Consider the following 18,105-nt stretch of genomic DNA (forward strand, 5'->3'; position numbering starts at 1 on the left):
CTACCCATTTTTCGAAGTGCTGCCGGGCATGTGAGAGTGTAGCTATACCGTATTTTATTCAGTCATCCCCTTCTGCTATTCAAGGTGACCGTGCGATCAACACCCTGGTACACACCTCTCTGGGCACACGTACAAGCCTTTCCCCGTGACACATACCAAGAAAGGGATTCGCTGGATCCCAGGTGGCATGCTTTCACAATTTCAATACAGACTTCCAAAAAAACCACAACCCAGAAGACACCCCGAAACGTGCTGTACTCACTTGGAAGCCTGAATCCACTCATCATAGAGCTCAAAAGTCATCAGAGGTTCTGGCAGCTCCCGGAGGTAAGATTTCAAAGCTCCTGGACATGAACACCATACGGTCCGTGAGCCACTGGGACACGGCAGAGACACATACTACCAGCCAGCGTCACCATGGGGGCCATGTCCCCGACCCATGTGACAAGGTCACACAGTGGCTGCCGCGTGACCGGATCCGAGGCTCTGGCGCGGCCGTGGGCCCTGGGCTGGTGATCACACTGGCCTCCCCCCTCATGTTTCCCACCCTCGCCCCTTCCCCTGGCAGGTGGGGGATGGGAAGGCCTCCCTTCAAGGGCCACAGCCACCAGGGCTCAAGCGGGGTCCTGAGTGGACATGCCTGGAGCATGCTGGGAAGCCCGTGGCTCAAGTGGCCCCGACACGTGGCCGCACACCCTCCACGCCCACCCCTTCCCCCGGAGCCCCTCCAGTCGCGAGGCCCACCTGCAATGGCGTGGGGATCTGCTGAGCACTCCTGCACATCCACCACGCAGCAGTCCAGGGCAGCCTTGAGCTTCTTTAGCTTGGAGGCAGATGGGGCTACTCGGAAGAGGCCCTGCCGACAGGACAGAGGGTCACAGGACAGCCTGAACCTCCAAGGCACAAAAGCAAAACGGACAGGCAGGGATTTCCCTGGTGGCCCAGCGGTTAGGAATCCGCCTGCCAATGCAGGGGACACGGATTCGAGCCCTGGACCGGGAAGATCCCACATGCCGCGGAGCAACTAAGCCCGTGTGCCACAACTACTGAGCCTGCGCTCTAGAGCCCGCGAGCCACAACTACTCAGCCCGTGAGCCACAACTACTGAAGCCCACGTGCCTAGAGCCCGTGCTCCACAAGAGAAGCCACCGCAATGAGAAGCCCACACACCACAACAAAGAGTAGCCCCCGCTCAACGCAAGTAGAGAAAGCCCGCGCATAGCAACAAAGACCAAACGCAGCCAACTGATAAATAAATAAATAAATAAATAAATAAATTTTAAAAACCTGACAGGCAGTCTACCCACCCCGTTCCTCCATGATCTCCTAGGTGCATGCTTCCCATCACCGTTTATCAATATTGGAGCAGCAGGGCCCAAGCCTCGCCCACAGCTGTGTCCCCAGCGCCTAGTACGGGGTGACCCAGCGTTCTGGTTCAGCACGTATTTGTTGGATAAATGAACCCTGGGCACTTCGACTTCCTGTTCTTGTGTATTTAAGATATATTTTGGAAAAACAAAAACACTAATTTGAAAAGATACATGCACCCCCAAGTCTACAGCAGCGTTATTTACAGTTGTCAAGATAGGGAAGCAAACTAAGTGTCCATCAACAGATGAACAGATAAAGAAGATGTGGTGTATATATACAATGGAATATTACTCAGCTGTAAAAAGGAATGAAACTGTGTCATTTGCAGCAACATAGATGGACTTGGAGGGTATTATGCTAAGTGAAATAAGTCAGACAGAGAAAGACAAATACTGTATGATATCACTTATATGTGGGATCTAAAAAATACAACAAACTAGTGAAGATAACAAAAAAGAAGCAGACTCACACATACAGAGAACAAACTAGTAGTTACCAATGGGGCGGGGCAATATAGGGGTAGAGGATTGAGAGGTACAAACTATTAGGTATAAGATAAGCTACAAGGATATACTATACAACACAGGGCATACAGTCCATATTTTATAGAGACTATAAATGGAGTATAACCTTTAAAAATTGTGAATCACTATATTGTATACATGTAACTTATATAATATTGTACAGCAACTATACTTCAATTTAAAAAAAAGGATATATTTTGGAGAAAACTTTGACTGAGACCTGGTCAGAGTTGGAGGTCTAGGAGGTGGATGCATGCACAAAGGTCTACAGTGTGTGTGTGCACCTGTGTCTCTGTGTGTGTCCGTGTCTTTGTGTCTGTGTCTTTGTGTGTGTCTGTGTCTTTGTGTGTGTGTCTGTGTCTTTGTGTGTCTGTTTGTGTGTCTTTGTGTGTGTGTGTGTCTCTGTGTGTGTGTCTTTGTGTGTCTGTGTGTCCATGTCTTTGTGTCTGTCTTTGTGTGTCTGTGTGTCCATGTCTTTGTGTCTGTCTTTGTGTGTGTGTGTCTTTGTGTGTGTATGTCTCTGTGTCTGCGTATCTCAGGAGGCACAGGGCTACACCTTGAGGAACTCATCAAGGCCATGCCCTCAGGGGATGGGCACACTGGAGGTGGTTTACTAGGGAGCAACGCCTCTGCCTCCTGCAGCCCCTTCGTGTTTTATTCTTAAAGTTACTTTTGCGTCATTGTCACCTCTTCCACGTGAACCACTGCAAAAGTGAGCTACTGCCGTATAAAGGGAGAAGGAAGCCAGGGGCGTGTGGATGGGGAGACGCAAGCAGGTCAGAGATGGAGGGGAGCCCCCAAGTCACGGGGAATGTAGACGCGGGTTGAAGACCCGTTGGTTTGTTTCACCTGCTCAGCTCCTTGAATTGTATGATGCAACCCAGACACTGAGACACTGGCAGGGTCCCCCTTGCTCCTTTAACTGTTTATGGCCACTCAGATTTCCAAGTTCCTTCAGAAGAAAACATTCCTCATCTGGAACACTGAGTTTTCTGCCTGCTAAGACTGCTAGCCCCCTTCTCAGGATACAGTATGTCAGATAAATCGATGTCCGAAGCTCTATGGCCCCCTGTGAGGAAGCCTCATGAGCACGTTTGGACCAGTGCATACGTAAGGCTGCTACCGCCCAAAAGCAGGCTGCACGTGCGCTGAAGGAGCGGGCGAGACCCTCGTCAGGCCACGCCTCGGCCCTGGGGGGGGAGCAACCACACCCGGTGACGGACGGAGTCAAAGCGAAGGGGGCAGAGTTTTCAAAGAGAAGCTTTTAGATTTCTGACCGTGTCACTGAGACGGCTGCTTCATGCAGTGACAAACACCGGGGGTGCAGGAGTGGGAGGGTTGTTAAAATAGCTTGTGAGCCCAGTTTTCGGGGCGTGAGAGGAAAATCTGCATGGAAATGTTGAAGACGTGGCAGAAAACTCAGGAGTGGAGCCCACAGGAGGACGAGAACCCTGAGTCCTCACTAAGGTCGGGCGAAGCTCTCAGAGAGGGTGATGGCACTGCAGCAAAGATCAGAGCAAGTGGAGGGTGGGGCCGGGCGGTGCTGTCGAACAGATTCCCCCCGATGCTGTCCTGATGCTGCCAGCAGGGGCGGGGGGCACCCAGGAGTCCAGGGAAGAGCTGGTTTCAAGGACGACTATGTTAGCAACTTCACAGGCAGTGATGGCCAAGGCGGCTGGACTAAGTCATGGGAAGTAGCAGTGGGGAACCCTGGGGACCACTGAGGGCAGCTTCAGCCCAGTGGTGGGGGCAGAAGAGACCAAAAAAAGAAGAGGAGTGAGTGAGTGAATGGTGGTGAGGATGCAGGAGCAACAGATGATGAGAGCTACTTTAAGAAACTGAGTAGCACAAGCCACTACGGAGAACAGGGTGGAGGTCCCTTAAAAAACTCAAAATAGAGTTGCCATATGATCCAGCAATCCCAGTCCTGGGCATATATCCAGAGAAAACTCTAACAAAGATACATGACCCCCTATGTTCATAGCAGCACTATTCACAACAGCCAAGACATGGAAGCAACCTAAGTGTCCATCAACAGATGAATGGATAATGAAGATGTGGTCTACATATACAATGGAATACTACTCAGCCATAAAAAAAATGAAATAATGCCATTCGCAGCAACATGGATGGACCTAGAGATTATCATTCTAAGTGAAGTAAGTCAGACAGAGAAAGACAAATATCATAGGATATCACTTATATGTGGAATCTAAAAAAATGATACAAATGAACTTATTTACAAAACAGAAACCGACTCACAGACTTAGGAAACAAAGTTATGGTTACCAAAGGAGAACGGGGGTGGAGGGGGGGATAAATTAGGAGTTTGGGATTAGCAGATACAAACTACAATACATAAAAGAGATAAACAACAAGGTCTACCGTATAGCACAGGGGACTATATTCAATATCCTGCAATAAATCATAATGGAAAAGAATATGAAAAATATATATGTATAACTGAATCACTTTGCTGTACACTTGAAACTAACACAATGTGTTGATTTATAAATCAATGATACTTCAATAAAAAATACATAAAATAAAAAATTTAAAAAAAGAAATTGGGTAGCATAAAACACAAAACCAAAGTGCAAGGGAAGGAATATGAGGCTGTGGTTGGATTGAGAGAAGAGATTTTTCTAGACTTGGGGCAACCTGAGCCTACTTGTTATTAAAGGAGAAGAGCTGAAGCAAAGCTGGGGGGCGGGGCGGACAACGCAAGTGAGAGTGAGGCCTGGTGAGAGGCGGAAAGGTCCAGAAAGAGGTGGGAGAGTCAGGAGACAACACGGGAGAAGTCGGAGGACCTGATCTTCCAGACCCTGTTCACACTAAGTAGGCATGTGAAGGCAGCAATAAATTCTTTTCACTTTTTTATAGAATAATGTTGTACAGTTACATTTAGAAACATTCCTTATCTTTCAGAGACACACACACTGAAGTCCTGCAGATGCAATGACAGAATGTCTGGGATAGGCTTCAAAACGTCCAGGCAGGGGCTGGGGCGGAAGGTGAAGGTAGAGATGGACCTGACTGACCATAAGCCAGGTGATGAGGTGCAGTATCTTCTCTTCTGTCTTTCAGTTTTTCCATAATTAAAAACAAATGATGGGGAAAGAATAGGCCAAGTTCACCTCCCTCCATGAAACCATCCCTCAGGGGCTGAAAAGACCTTACCATCTTTTCATTGGTAATATACATGAAAATGCCTGGCACTTAAAATGGGGTCAAAAAACCCATTTATTCCTATCCGTTCCGAATAGCTGAATCTAAAACACGCCTGGCTTATAGGGGGTAGCAGACATACAGTTTCAGCGTTCATCAGCTTCCCCTGTTTCTGCCCCCTCCCTCTCTGCCCCCCCCACCCCTCCCCCTGCCCCCCCCTGCCCCCCCTGGACCTAGTGATACTTAGAGTGCTTATGGACTGTTTTGAATGAATCAGGTTTATGTGGCAGATGCTAGACTCCTTTCCCCTCATAAGTTCATAAGCCTCCATCTCACTCTTTTATACTTTGCTCAGTAATAAATGCCCTAAATAAATATTGATTGGCTGATCAGATCAAATGAAGATGGAGTAATGATTTTTAAGTTGCCTGTATAAGAAGCCAAAGATGAGGTATATCTCCCAGGAAAACATTTACACAACAAGAAAAACAAAAGTCACCAATGTCTCTTTACATGTGGCTCATATGAAATGCTTTCTAATGTCTGTATCAATCATATTTTCAGGATCTCTATAAAAAGGTTATGATCAAAAATGTTAAAAGGTCTATTTTTTCAATTAGAGAAAGAGGAGGCGGAGGATCAGAGGGGGAAGGAGGGGGAGGAGGGGGAGGGGAGGGAGGAGGGGGAGGAGAATGTCCCAATCATGTTAAAAATGCAGAAAGAAGGGCCAGAGCAGGGCTGTAAGATCCTCAGGGCCAGCAGTATCACGTCCCGCAATCCTCCACTGTCTCCGGAGAGCAAAGGCTCATGGGAGAAAGCAGGACCAGTTTGAGGGGGGGCAGCTGTACCGCGTCTTCACGGGTTTGGGTTTGTGGGGCTGGGTGAGGATGGTAACAGAGAAGGAGACCCCAGAGGCTCCATTTCGCCGACGAGGAGACCTGCTCAAGGCAGAGCTCGGCTGTGCCCAGACCCACCTCCTCCTGCATCCCACACTCCAGCAGCATCGTCACACACGCCTCGATGGGGAAGGCAATCTCCCGGCCGCTGATCAGGAGGTGCTCCTCCAGGGGCTTCCCGAAGGAAGGTTTCTCCACCCAGGCCTCTGTGGGGGGGGAGCGGAGCAAGAGAGGGGTCAGTGGAAGGGGTCAGTGGGGGTCACCCACGTGGGCATCTTCCCTTCCTCTGCTCACACGGATTCTCCTAAGTCTACCAAAGACACGGAGCCCAGCTGAGTCTCCATTCTTGTGGTTTTGGGGGATGATGGTGCGGGGGGGTGGAATGGACGGCCAGCCCATGTGAGCAGAGCTGGTGGGCTTCCCACGCACCTCCACGCATGCCCATGCACACCCGACTCATCCCCGTGGGGCAGTGTGTGTGAGTGTGCTTGGCTTCACTGCCGCTGGGGCAAGGCACCTGCTGGGGGAGGTCCTGGGGCTCATCTAAACGTGGCCCTGCTCGGGGGGCAGCAGGTGAGCCAAGCACAGGGCACCAGGCTTCTCTGGGAAGCAGGCTCCCCAGCCTCCCCGGCCCAGGCAAGGTCTGCACTCACCCTGCTGTGCTTTTATCTGAGGCAACACTGCCTGCAGGAGCGTCAGTGACTTCCTGTGGTACTCGGCCTGCGCTTCTATGAGCTGAGGAAACACAAGAGCAAGCATTACCCTTTGCTGAAGGGTGGGGGGCACAGGCTGCCGTGCCACTGGGGTGCCCTGCTCTCTCCCCCATCCACCCGCGATGATGGCATGTGTCTCCTTAGCCTCTGTGGCAGGGGAGTGACCACACATGGAAGTCTGGAAAGCAGGGGAATCGGGGAGGAAGACAGGACACCCCAGAGCTGAGCCTGCCCTCACCGTCGCCCCACCTAGCGAGCACCCTGCCCCCAGTTCTCCCGGCAAAAGGCACCGAAGAGGTGCAACAATGAAAGTCTATAAATGGAGAACACATTCAGAAATCCGTGTGCCTATGAGATGGCGCTAAATGCCATGAGCCTCTATATATCTTGATTTCTGCCAAAACAGTTCAAGACATAACTGGTCGGAAAACATGTGCTTGCTCCACAATCCTCTTCAAGTATCTTGGGAGGTAAAATTGCTTTGGTTATCGTGATGCAGGCCAAAGAACAAAGTCCTTCAAGATGTTCTACTTTGCCCATCTCACTACTAAAAAAGCTGCTGAAATGGTGATAAGAGCAGAGGAAAACCTGTGAACAATAGTCACTTCATTTATTTTCTGAATCTCTACCTCCTCCTCCTCCAAAAAAAATCGCGCATGTGTGAGGGAAAAGGTGGGAGTCACTCTGCTGAGAAGTCTGGTGTGAAGAGTAGCTACTGTTATCCCCAAGGAAGACGAAAAGGGAATTTTAAAAAAATCAGAATGTTGCAATAAATGGTACCCAAATGGCAATCAGGTAAGCTAATAACGCCTGGAAGGTCAACAATGTCATTCGTTTTAGAAACTCTAAAATGAAATATTATCTTCACAAATAAAACTGATGGAACATACTTGAAAATTACTGTGTGCGGGCTTTCTCTAGTTGCGGCGAGTGCAGGCTTCTCATTGCGGTGGCTTCTCTTGTTGCGGAGCACAGGCTCTAGGCACATGGGCTTCAGTAGTTGTGGCACGCGGGCTCAGTAGTTGTGGCTCACGAGCTCAGTAGTCGTGGCTCGCGGGCTCTAGAGCACAGGCTCAGTAGTTGCAGCTCAAGGGCTTAGTCGCTCCAAGGCATGTGGGATCTTCCCGGACCAGGGCTCGAACCTGTGTCCCCTGCATTAGCAGGCGAGTCTTAACCACTGTGCCACCAGGGAAGCCCAATCCCACTATTTTAAAATAAACTTTCCAAGTTGGAAGAAATGCCTATCAGCTCAAGAAACTCTGGCCTTCTCGGCCACTGATGCCCGTACAGGGAGAGTGCTGACCGCCCACAGCTCCGCCCCATGCTTATCAACACATTTAAACTTCTCAGAATTCCTCCTTCTCTTTTTCCCCTTTACCTTCCTTCCTCTTCTGTTACTTCCTTGACCATAAAGAGATGCTTTGAGATTTGAGTTTCATTCCCAACTTTAAAAGTAGGTGAGCTTAACTGGATTTTTCATTTGTATTTTTTGCTCTGAAGTTTTTTTTTCCCAGTTGCTTTGTATTTTCCCTGGTAAATAGCCAGGGTCCTAATTATTTGGGCCCGATCATTCAAGTATGGATGACTCAGATCCTGTTTCTCTACTCTCTAAATCTGCTCTCATAGATGAAAGACAGGCAAACAGGCCTCATCAATCCTCGTTTACCTACTTGCCACCGTCTCGGGCAAAAATCTAGATTAAAAAACAAATACGTGCCAGGTGGGGTTATCTTCTTCTTCTTCTTCTTCTTCTTCTTCTTCTTCTTCTTCCCAAGTTCCTTACTGATGATAGATTCAGGTTTCTCAACCTTGGCTCTGCTGACATTTTGGGGCTGGATTATCCTCTGTTGTGAGAGTCGTCCTGTGCATTGCAGGATATTTAGCAACAAACTTGACCTCCACCTCCTGGATGCCTGTAACACCTCCCCTCAATGGTGACAGCCAAAAATGTCTCCAGACATGGCCAAACCTCTGCTGGAAGAGGAGACAGAATCACCTCACCCCTGGTTGAGAACCACTGCCATAGATCACTGAGTTGCAGTCATCTTCATGGATGAAGTTGAATTTTATTCTTGGGTTTTTGGAGAAATCCATACAAGGAGAACTAGAAGGCAGGATTTATTCACAGGTAGAACAGTCAAAGCCCCATCCATTCTCAGGACGTGCTCGATCTAGGGGCCCTCAGCTCGAGGCCAGCGTTCCTCCCTGTCCGCACCGTGATGCCTGTAAACAGACTTCAAGCAGCCTCACCTTTCTGGACCCTTACCGTTTGAAAGTAGTTTGCATAGTCAATTTCTTTGGCCACAAAACTGTACATGTCAGCCGACAGCTGGTCCTGTAGGGGGTAAAACACAAGATAGAGAGTGGGTCACGCAGGAGTCTAAGCATCACAGAAGAAAGAGCCTTAACCGTAGTTGATCTCATTTTTCATAATACTTGGCAGATTACAAACTTTGCCCGTGGACATTCCCACGTTTCCCAACCACAGCTCTAGAGGATGAATAAGCGGGAAAAGAACACCTATGCCAGTGTTTTCCCAGGGCGTTTATTTAACACGTGGGCTACATTGAGAGTTAGGAAAGCTGGTATGGGGGAGTGATGTGCAAATTACTTCCCTACATCTCTGTGGCAGGCACCACCGTCTGAGGCAGCCCCGCCAGGTACAAACTGTGCTTCTGCTTTCCTCGTCTTGCCGTTTCTTCCCTTTGATGATGCTACCTGCCTTGCTCTCCTTCATTCTCAATTCTGATTGGTTGATCACCAGCATATGGGAAAGAAACAGAAACACACCAAGTCGTGGGAAGCTCGGTAAGACAGGTGGGCAGGGGAAGGACTGCTGATTCCAAACTTGGCAAAACCTGGACTCATCCAACATCACACACAAATCTCATAGTGTGAACAGTCCTCCACCACTGAGCTTCCCATGGGACCGAGAACAATGGCTGAATGCTGTGTCTGGTTCTGGAAAGTGTTCCCTCCAAGGAGGACAGTTGTCTGTTTCACAGAAACACTCCCTGCAAGGTGCGATAAAAGTGCATCTTGAGCGGATGTAGACTTTGTCAATAACCGTATCTTTGAGCATGTCACATCTCTAAACTTGTGTGTGCAAGTCACGTGATCTCTGACATCCCTCCCTATTTGGTAGCCTTGAGATAGATCTTCAGAACAGATGCTTAGTTAAGGAGAAAAGAGTCTGTAATGTTCAAGTTGAAGTAACATGAAAATATCACCCCAATGCTTATAGCAGCACTATTTCCAATTGCCAAGATATAGAAGCAACCTAAGTGTCCACTGATAGACCAATGGATAAAGAAGATGTGGTGTATATACAACGGAATACTACCCAGCCATAAAAAAAGAATGAAATCTCGCCATTTGTAACAATGAACAGACCTAGAGGGCATTATGCTAAGTGAAATAAGTCAGACAGAGAAAGACAAATACTGCATGATCTCATAGGTGGAATCTAAAAAACAAAACGAAACGAAAACAGACTCATAGAGGACAAACAGTAGTTGCCAGAAGGGAAGGGGTTGGGGGGTGGGAAAAATAGGTGAGGGGGATTAAGAGGTGTAAACTTCCAGTTACATAATAAATAAGCCATGGGATGTAATATACAGCACAAGGAAGATGGTCAATAATATTGCCATAACTTTGTATGGGGACAGATTGTTACTAGACTTATCGTGGTGATCATTTCATAATGCATGCAAATGTCAAATCATCATGTAGCACACCTGAAATGAACATGATATTGTATGTCAACTATATCTCAGTAAAAAGGAAGAAAAAAAAAAAAACAGCACAGGAAAGCTGACCCAGATGCCGAAGGAATTAAAGCAGGCAACTACATGATTCGGGAAGAGCACTCTGCACCGACCGCAATAACCTCAGCAGCCTCTCCAGCTGCCGATTAAGCTGTTCTCAGTGAGCACGGGGACGGGAGGAGTAATCCGCTTCCTTTTCCAGTATCCTTGACAGGCAAACATCCTTAAAGCATTCTTGTACACAAGACAATAGAACCAAGATCCCGATTTCAGATGAGTAGCTACCAAGAGTTCAAGGTAACTTTCCCAAAGAATAAAAGGGGCTCTAGGACCACCCGCCTCAGCTCCCTTCCACCAGAGCATCCCTACCATGAATGCCTAACCTGTCAAAGGTGCAAGAGAAAGTGGTTTTGTTGGAACTCAACCTTGTCTGCCATCCCCCCAGCAGCCTTGGTCTGGAAACATCCATCGCCAGCCTGACAGGCCTAAGGGAGATATTTCAAGTCAGGGAAAAACAAAGGGTGGAGTGATAAAAATGGCTCGGCAGACAGAGGAAAGGAAGGGAGCCTCGGAAGGGACTAAATGCCATATCAAATCACCTTCAACGACTCAGCAGATGATCTTAGAAAAGTCGGGCCAACTGTGTGTGCCCTCAGGAGCACGACAGGATTTTCTAAAGGTACAATCACATTACCGTCTTAGGAAGTTAACAATATAGACTCCAAGTAAGCCACACAAGTGAGAAATAAAAGTGGAAACTCGAAATCAAATTTCTATTCATCTAAATAAATAAAATAAATATTGGGACTTCCCTGGCGGTCCAATGGTTAAGACTCTGCCTTCCAATGCAGGGGGCCCGGGTTCGATCCCTGGTTGGGGAACTGAGATTCCACATGCTGCGCAGCACGGCCAAAAAATAAAAATAAATAAATATTAATCTAAATTATTTATAATTATTAATAAATGTTATTAATTAAATTTATTTTATTCATAAATATCAAGAGAATAATATTTTTAAAAATAAATTCCCATTAATCTAAATCATTAGTGAATTTTCTTTATAAAGGGGGAAAAACCTTCCATTAATAATCACCAGAATTTTATGTATTTAAAAAATCATTTGTTTTCTGCTTTTGCAACGGATCCATACTCAAAAAAACGCGAAGAAAACAAATTCACCTGTAATCCCACCACACAGAGATAACCGTGCAGAGATAACCACTATAAATACTGACATTTGCTCATTTTGTACTTATTTTAATCAGTCATATGATTGCCTGGTTTACAAAAAATGGGATCAGACTGCTTGGTAGCTCATTACCGCCCCCAGAGAAACATGCTTTCTATTGGCCATGACATTTACTGTATGAATGGACTCTGTTTCTGTTGCTGGTTACTGTGTTTCTAATTTATCACGATTATAACAACACTTGAAAAAGCATCTGTTTATACAGTTTTCCACCCATCTCTTGATTATTTCTTTGGATAAATTCTGCAGTTAAAATTAATTCTGATTGTATAATTCCTTAGAGTTAACTTTAAAAATATTAGAAAGATAATTATGAGTTGGGAAATTAGATCTTATGCATTATACTGCTGAAAGAGCAGAAAGATCACCATTTATACTACAAGGAGTAATCCATGAGTTCTGTTTGTTTTCTATAATAACCATTTAATTCTGTTTAATCACAATCAAATTTAGAGAGGAAATTTAAATAATGTGTTTTTAATTTGTATTTTTTGATCAAGAGCTTAACTTTCTTCTACCTTTATTACCTATTTGTGTCATCCATTGTCAATTCCTTGTGACCCTGAGTACCTATTTTCCTATGAGAGTCTTCATCTATTTCTCATTTATAAGATTTCTAAGAGTTTTTTAGATTGATGAGACCATCAGTTTTATCAAATACTGCTAATATCTTCCCCAATTTCCTGTTTGAAACTGTAACTTTTTTTTTTTGGTACTGCATTTTTTTAGGGCTTCTGTAAATAGTAGTATCTATGAAATTTTTCTCTTTACAACTTCCTCCTTTGGTAATCTGCTTGGTGCTTCTCAACCAACAATACAAATATCCATATATATATATATTCAGTAGAGAATATGACATTTAAATCTTTAATAAATTGGGAATTTATTTTGGTACTTGTATCAGATACAGATTTCTTTTTTCAAAGAACTAACCAAATGTCTGAGAATTATTCATGAATAGATTGTCCCTATGGATTAGAAATCTCACAGATGAAATTTCTCATATACTTGGATTTTGGATTTTCTTCTGGCTGGGAGGCCTTTCTTTTTTTTTTTTTTTCCACTGATGTATTTATTTCTTAAATAGTACCTATTTTAACTATGTAATTCTATAATACATTTTAGGAGATAATAATTCAAAGCTCCAATAATTCTCCCACCATAACTTTAGAAACCTTTTACTACCCTTTGAAATATTTATTGCAATTTACCACAATCAAAAATACTACAGTTGTAATCAAAATAATTTTGGGAAATTCAATTTGTATAGTATTAACTCTTCTCATCTAAAAACACCTCTCAGTTTTATAAAGCCTTCTTTGATTTCCTTAGTAATATTTTATAATTACCCTATATTACAAAATGTTATGGTAGGATTTTAGATATTTCTGTTGTTAAAAAAAATCCCCAAGATATTTATAAATACTGGTCTCTTAAGTACTTTTTCTTGGTAAAAAGTGAAACCTTGATTTTTACTGTTGACTTCTGGTTTCCTATTTGGCACGTAGGAGCTCAGTCCTAACAAACGTAAAGAGCTGCAAAAAACTAAAAAATCAACAACTCTTTTTAGATCCATCAGAGAAGTGAGGGTACAGGGCAAACCACTGCCCCCAAAGAGAGACAGACAGGTGAATACGAGAATCACAACTTACTGGAAAAGAAATCCGGGGGCAGAAACCTCCGTAGTTTCAGGAAACCCTGAACTGTAATTGACAAACCACAGGAGGCTCAGGGTGGGCAAGTCTGAGAATTAAAAACTCCAGGGAATGGGGGAGACCTCACACTTTTGCTGAGTTAAGTTCTCACAGTGAACATCAGAGAAAAACCCTCTTTGGCTTTTGCCAAGGGGAAGAGGAAAGGTACCATTTTGAAATGTACTAGAGCATTCTACTCTTAACAAGACCTACCCTTAGGAGAAACTTTTTTTTTTTTTTGGCCGCGCCGTGCGGCTTGTGGGATCTTAGTTCCTCAACCAGGGATTGAACCCGGTTCAACCCCATCTCCCTGTTCATCCTAATCACAGGGCTACAGAATGCTTCCCCGGCTCCCACACCTGACTACTACATCACTAAAGGCCTACGTACCTCAGTTCCCTTTACCCAGTACACATTGTGTCCACCTTTCGATAAAACTTGCAAGGCATACTAAAAGGCAAAAACACAGTTTGGAGAAACTGAACAAGCACCAGAACCAGAGTCAGATGTGTCAAGAATGTTGGAGTTATCAGGCTAGGAATTTTTTAAAATATGATTAACATGCTAAGGGCTTTAATGGAAAAAGTAGGCAGCACACAACAGCAGATGGATCGTGTAAGTAGAGACATGGAAATTCTAAGAAGGAATAAAAAAGAAACGCTGCACCCGCCCACCTGCCCCAGGTACCAGCAGGTTCCGTCTTATGGAACCCACCTTGACTTGGTTTTCCTGATCTAAAGTTCTCTGGGTCTAAAGACAAATATCGTATATTAACACATATATGTGGAATCTAAAAAAAAATGATATAGATGATCTTATTTGCAAAGCAGAAACAGAGACACAGACGTAGAGAACAAGAGTTCTGATACCAAGGGGGAGGGGAGAGTGGGATGAACTGGGAGATGGGGATTGACATATATACACTATTGATACTATGTATAAAATAGATAACTAATGAAAACCTACTGTAAGGCACAGGGAACTCTACTCAATACTCCGCAGTGACCTAAATGGGAAGGAAATCCAAAAATGCTATACGTATCTATGTATATGTATAGCTGATTCGCTTTGCTGTACAGTAGAAACTAACACAACACTGTAAAGCAACTACACTCCAATAAAAATTTAAAAAAAAAAAAAAAGAAAGCTCTCTGGGTCCAAAGATCTGGGGAGCTCTGCTTGGGCCTCGCTGTGCCTAAACACAGGGAAACCAGACTGCCACCTTGCTCACCTTCAGCCCACAAACTTTCCTTTTGCTGGGCTGCCACAGTGTGGGAGATCCAGCTGAGAGAATACAAAACCATGAAGATAGAAGGGGAAATGACCTAATTAGGGCAACCCAGAAAGGGAAGGGAGGAGGACCACGGTGGATGTTTAGAACAGCTGGCAGCCAATGAAGTAGAAATAAAAGAGTAGTCAGAAGAGAACTTTAAAGAAAACCTCAGTGCCTGCTCTCAAGGGGATCTGCTCAGCACACAAATAAAGCTGCCGAGAGCACAATGCATGGTTTTATCCACTGGATATGATCATTCTACAGTTCATACAATGAAACAGAGGCCACAGACCAGCCAAGATAGCTATGAAAGAGAGTGGGAGTTATTTTACTGAATATTATAATTGTTATGAAGTCATTAGAAGAGACATTGCACAGTATTATCCCAGGAACAGACAAGCAGATGAATGGAATACAGAGCCCAGAAATAAATTTGAGGAATCAGATGATAGGATTTCACTTCAGGGGGAGGTGGCTTATCTAATAAATGAATTACCTCTTCATATGGGGGGAAAAAACCCAAATCTCTCCTGCACACCACATACAAAAATAAATTTCAGGGCTTCCCTGGTGGCGCAGTGGTTGAGAGTCTGCCTGCTGATGCGGGGGACACGGTTTTGAGCCCTGGTCTGGGAGGATCCCACATGCCGCGGAGCGGCTGGGCCCGTGAGCCACAATTACTGAGCCTGCGCATCTGGAGCCTATGCTCCACAACAGGAGAGGCCGCCATAGTGAGAGGCCCGCGCACCGCGATGAGGAGTGGCCCCCGCTTGCCCCAACTGGAGAAAGCCCTCGCACAGAAACGAAGACCCAACACAGCCAAAAATAAATAAATAAATAAATAAATAAAATTTTTTAAAAATAAATAAATTTCAGGTATATTAACATGCACAAAATAGGTGTATAAGATGCATTAAAGACATTAAAACAAAATTAAAGAAGAAAAATTTCTTAACCTTAAGGTGGAAGGTGCCTGATGGACCACCTGAGGTCTTCTCCCATACAAAGGAAATACAGGTATATGATCAAGTTCTTAATGGCAGACATCAATATAAACAAAAATCAAAAGACAACGGCAGACTGGAAAAAGTATCTGCAGCACAGCAGATAGAAGAAAGTTTAATATCTCTAATTATACAGAGAACTTACACAAATTGCTATTAAACACAATAGAAATACTAGTCCAATTGCCAATACAAATAGACAATTGACAAACTAAGAATGTTTAGAAATATAGGAAGAATGTCCAATAAACACACAAAGATATACTTAGGACCACCAACATCCTGGGAAATTAAAATTACAATAACATAGGGATAGCTTTTTTCCCCTCACTGGACAGGCAAAAACTGAAAACAGGAAAAACATACATTACAGAGAAAGATAAAGTGAAATGTCCAATTTTGTATATTAGTGGTGGGAATATAAATTGCAGTTTCCTTTTAAGAGAGGTAAACCGGAGCTTCCCTGGTGGCGCAGTGGTTAAGAATCCGCCTGCCAATGCAGGCGACACGGGTTCGAGCCCTGGTCCTGGAAGATCCCACATGCTGCGGAGCAACTAAGTCCGTGCACCACAACTACTGAGCCGGCGCTCTAGAGCCCACGAGGCACAACTACCGAAGCCCGCACGCCTAGAGCCCGTGCTCTGCAACAAGAGAAGCCACCGCAATGAGAAGCCTGCACACTGCAACAAAGAGTAGCCCCCGCTCGCCGCCACTAGAGAAAGCCTGCGCGCAGCAACGAAGACCCAGTGCAGCCAAAAATAAATAAAATAAATTTAAAAAAAAAAAAAAAGAGAGAAGTAAACTGTCAATATCTATTAAAACTTAACAAGTATACATAGTCTTCTACCTAAAAATATCACTTTTGGGGATCTATCATATAGGGGGAAAAAGTTACCAGTGTATAAGAATATACATAAAACGATGTTGATTATATCATTTTTGTTGATGGCAAAAAACAAAGAAACAAAACACATTAGTTTGAATATCTATCACCAGGAAAAATAGCTAAATATATCATGGTAGATACCTCCCTACTAAGGAATATTGTGCACATTATTAAGAAGACTTAAGTTGGATCTACAGCTACTAACCTGGAGAAACGTCCAGGATGTATTTTTTTTTTTTTAATGTGACGTCATTGCTTTTTTTTTTTTTTTTAATTAATTTATTTATTTATTTATGGCTGTGTTGGGTCTTCGTTTCTGTGTGAGGGCTTTCTCTAGTTGTGGCAAGCGGAGGCCACTCTTCATCGCGGTGCGCGGGCCTCTCACTATCGCGGCCTCTCTTGTCGCGGAGCACAGGCTCCAGACGCGCAGGCTCAGTAATTGTGGCTCACGGGCCCAGCTGCTCTGCGGCATGTGGGATCCTCCCAGACCAGGGCTCGAACCCGTGTCCCCTGCATTAGCAGGCAGATTCTCAACCACTGCGCCACCAGGGAGGCCCCCAGGATGTATTGTTAATTGAGAAAAGTGATAGACCAATAGAAACAACATGATTGTTTTATAAACACACACATACACACAAACACAAAACAAGTACCTAGAAAAATGCTATATATGAGGGCATATTTGTATGATTATAAAAAAGAAAAAAGGGTGGGAGGCTATGTAACAGGTCCTAACAGTTACTTCCTTATCCGTATAACTTTTATGGCCACTTGGCACGTCACAGAGCACATTGTTCACAACAAATCTTAATAAATATTGTTGAGAAAGGCAAACTGGTCACCTCCTTTGCAAACGGAGGGGTTGGTTGGTTGGTTGGTTGGTTGCTGGGTAGGAAGGGAAAGAATTATTGGTGTTTTCTTAATATATTTTCAAATTTTTTCCACTGGTTTTGGTGAACATGCAATACTTTTGTAATCTCTGAGAAGGAATTTTAATATATTTTTTGGTAAAAACAGCCTATGTAAGAAGCTACCCAAGACTGAGTGAAGCTATTAAACGTTTACTCTGATGCGTTTGGATATTTGTATTCAGCAGCTCCCCTCACCACTTTTTTTTTTTTTTTCATTTCTGGCCACTCCGTGAGGCTTGTGGGATCCCAGTTCCCCAACCAGGGATTGAACCCAGGCCACGGCAGTGAAAGCTTGGAATCCTAACCACTAGGCTACCAGGGAACTCCCCAGAAGCCCCTCTTAACATCACCCTGCTGTGTCTAGTGAAGAAGGAATTTTGTAAGAAACAAGATTTAACTGAAGGACATGAACCCATGGTAAATGGGTAGAGAAGACACAGAGTAAAAGGGAAATCAACATGAGAGAAGAGTGATTCTTCACGAATAGCACCAGCTAGATCTTTGTCATAGACACAGGAATTCAAATGACAAACCAGCTTTACTCACAATGAGTCTTGGGTCTGAAGTATTGGTCTAACTTTGCTTGGCTCCATAGAACTGGAGGCTGAGAGATAACAAATCCTTTCGAGATATTTTTGATGTTTCTAAC

The 18,105-nt window shown here is 44.5% G+C and overlaps 1 protein-coding gene across 3 annotated transcripts in view; it reads right to left on the bottom strand.

The window, feature by feature from the left end:
* ARHGAP44 (Rho GTPase activating protein 44) overlaps window positions 1-18,105 on the bottom strand; it is a 144,527-nt gene that overhangs the window by 27,113 nt on the left and 99,309 nt on the right. For all 3 annotated transcript variants that reach the window (XM_061174635.1, XM_061174636.1, XM_061174637.1), the window contains 5 exons: window positions 8,939-9,007; window positions 6,613-6,694; window positions 6,038-6,165; window positions 745-856; window positions 263-344 (listed from right to left, as the gene is read on the bottom strand). In XM_061174635.1, the coding sequence (XP_061030618.1) occupies window positions 263-344; window positions 745-856; window positions 6,038-6,165; window positions 6,613-6,694; window positions 8,939-9,007 (473 nt within the window). The remainder of the gene's footprint in view (window positions 1-262; window positions 345-744; window positions 857-6,037; window positions 6,166-6,612; window positions 6,695-8,938; window positions 9,008-18,105) is intronic.

Source organism: Eubalaena glacialis, chromosome 19 (assembly GCF_028564815.1).
Source record: "Eubalaena glacialis isolate mEubGla1 chromosome 19, mEubGla1.1.hap2.+ XY, whole genome shotgun sequence".
In the NCBI taxonomy this organism is placed as follows: Eukaryota; Metazoa; Chordata; class Mammalia; order Artiodactyla; family Balaenidae; genus Eubalaena; species Eubalaena glacialis.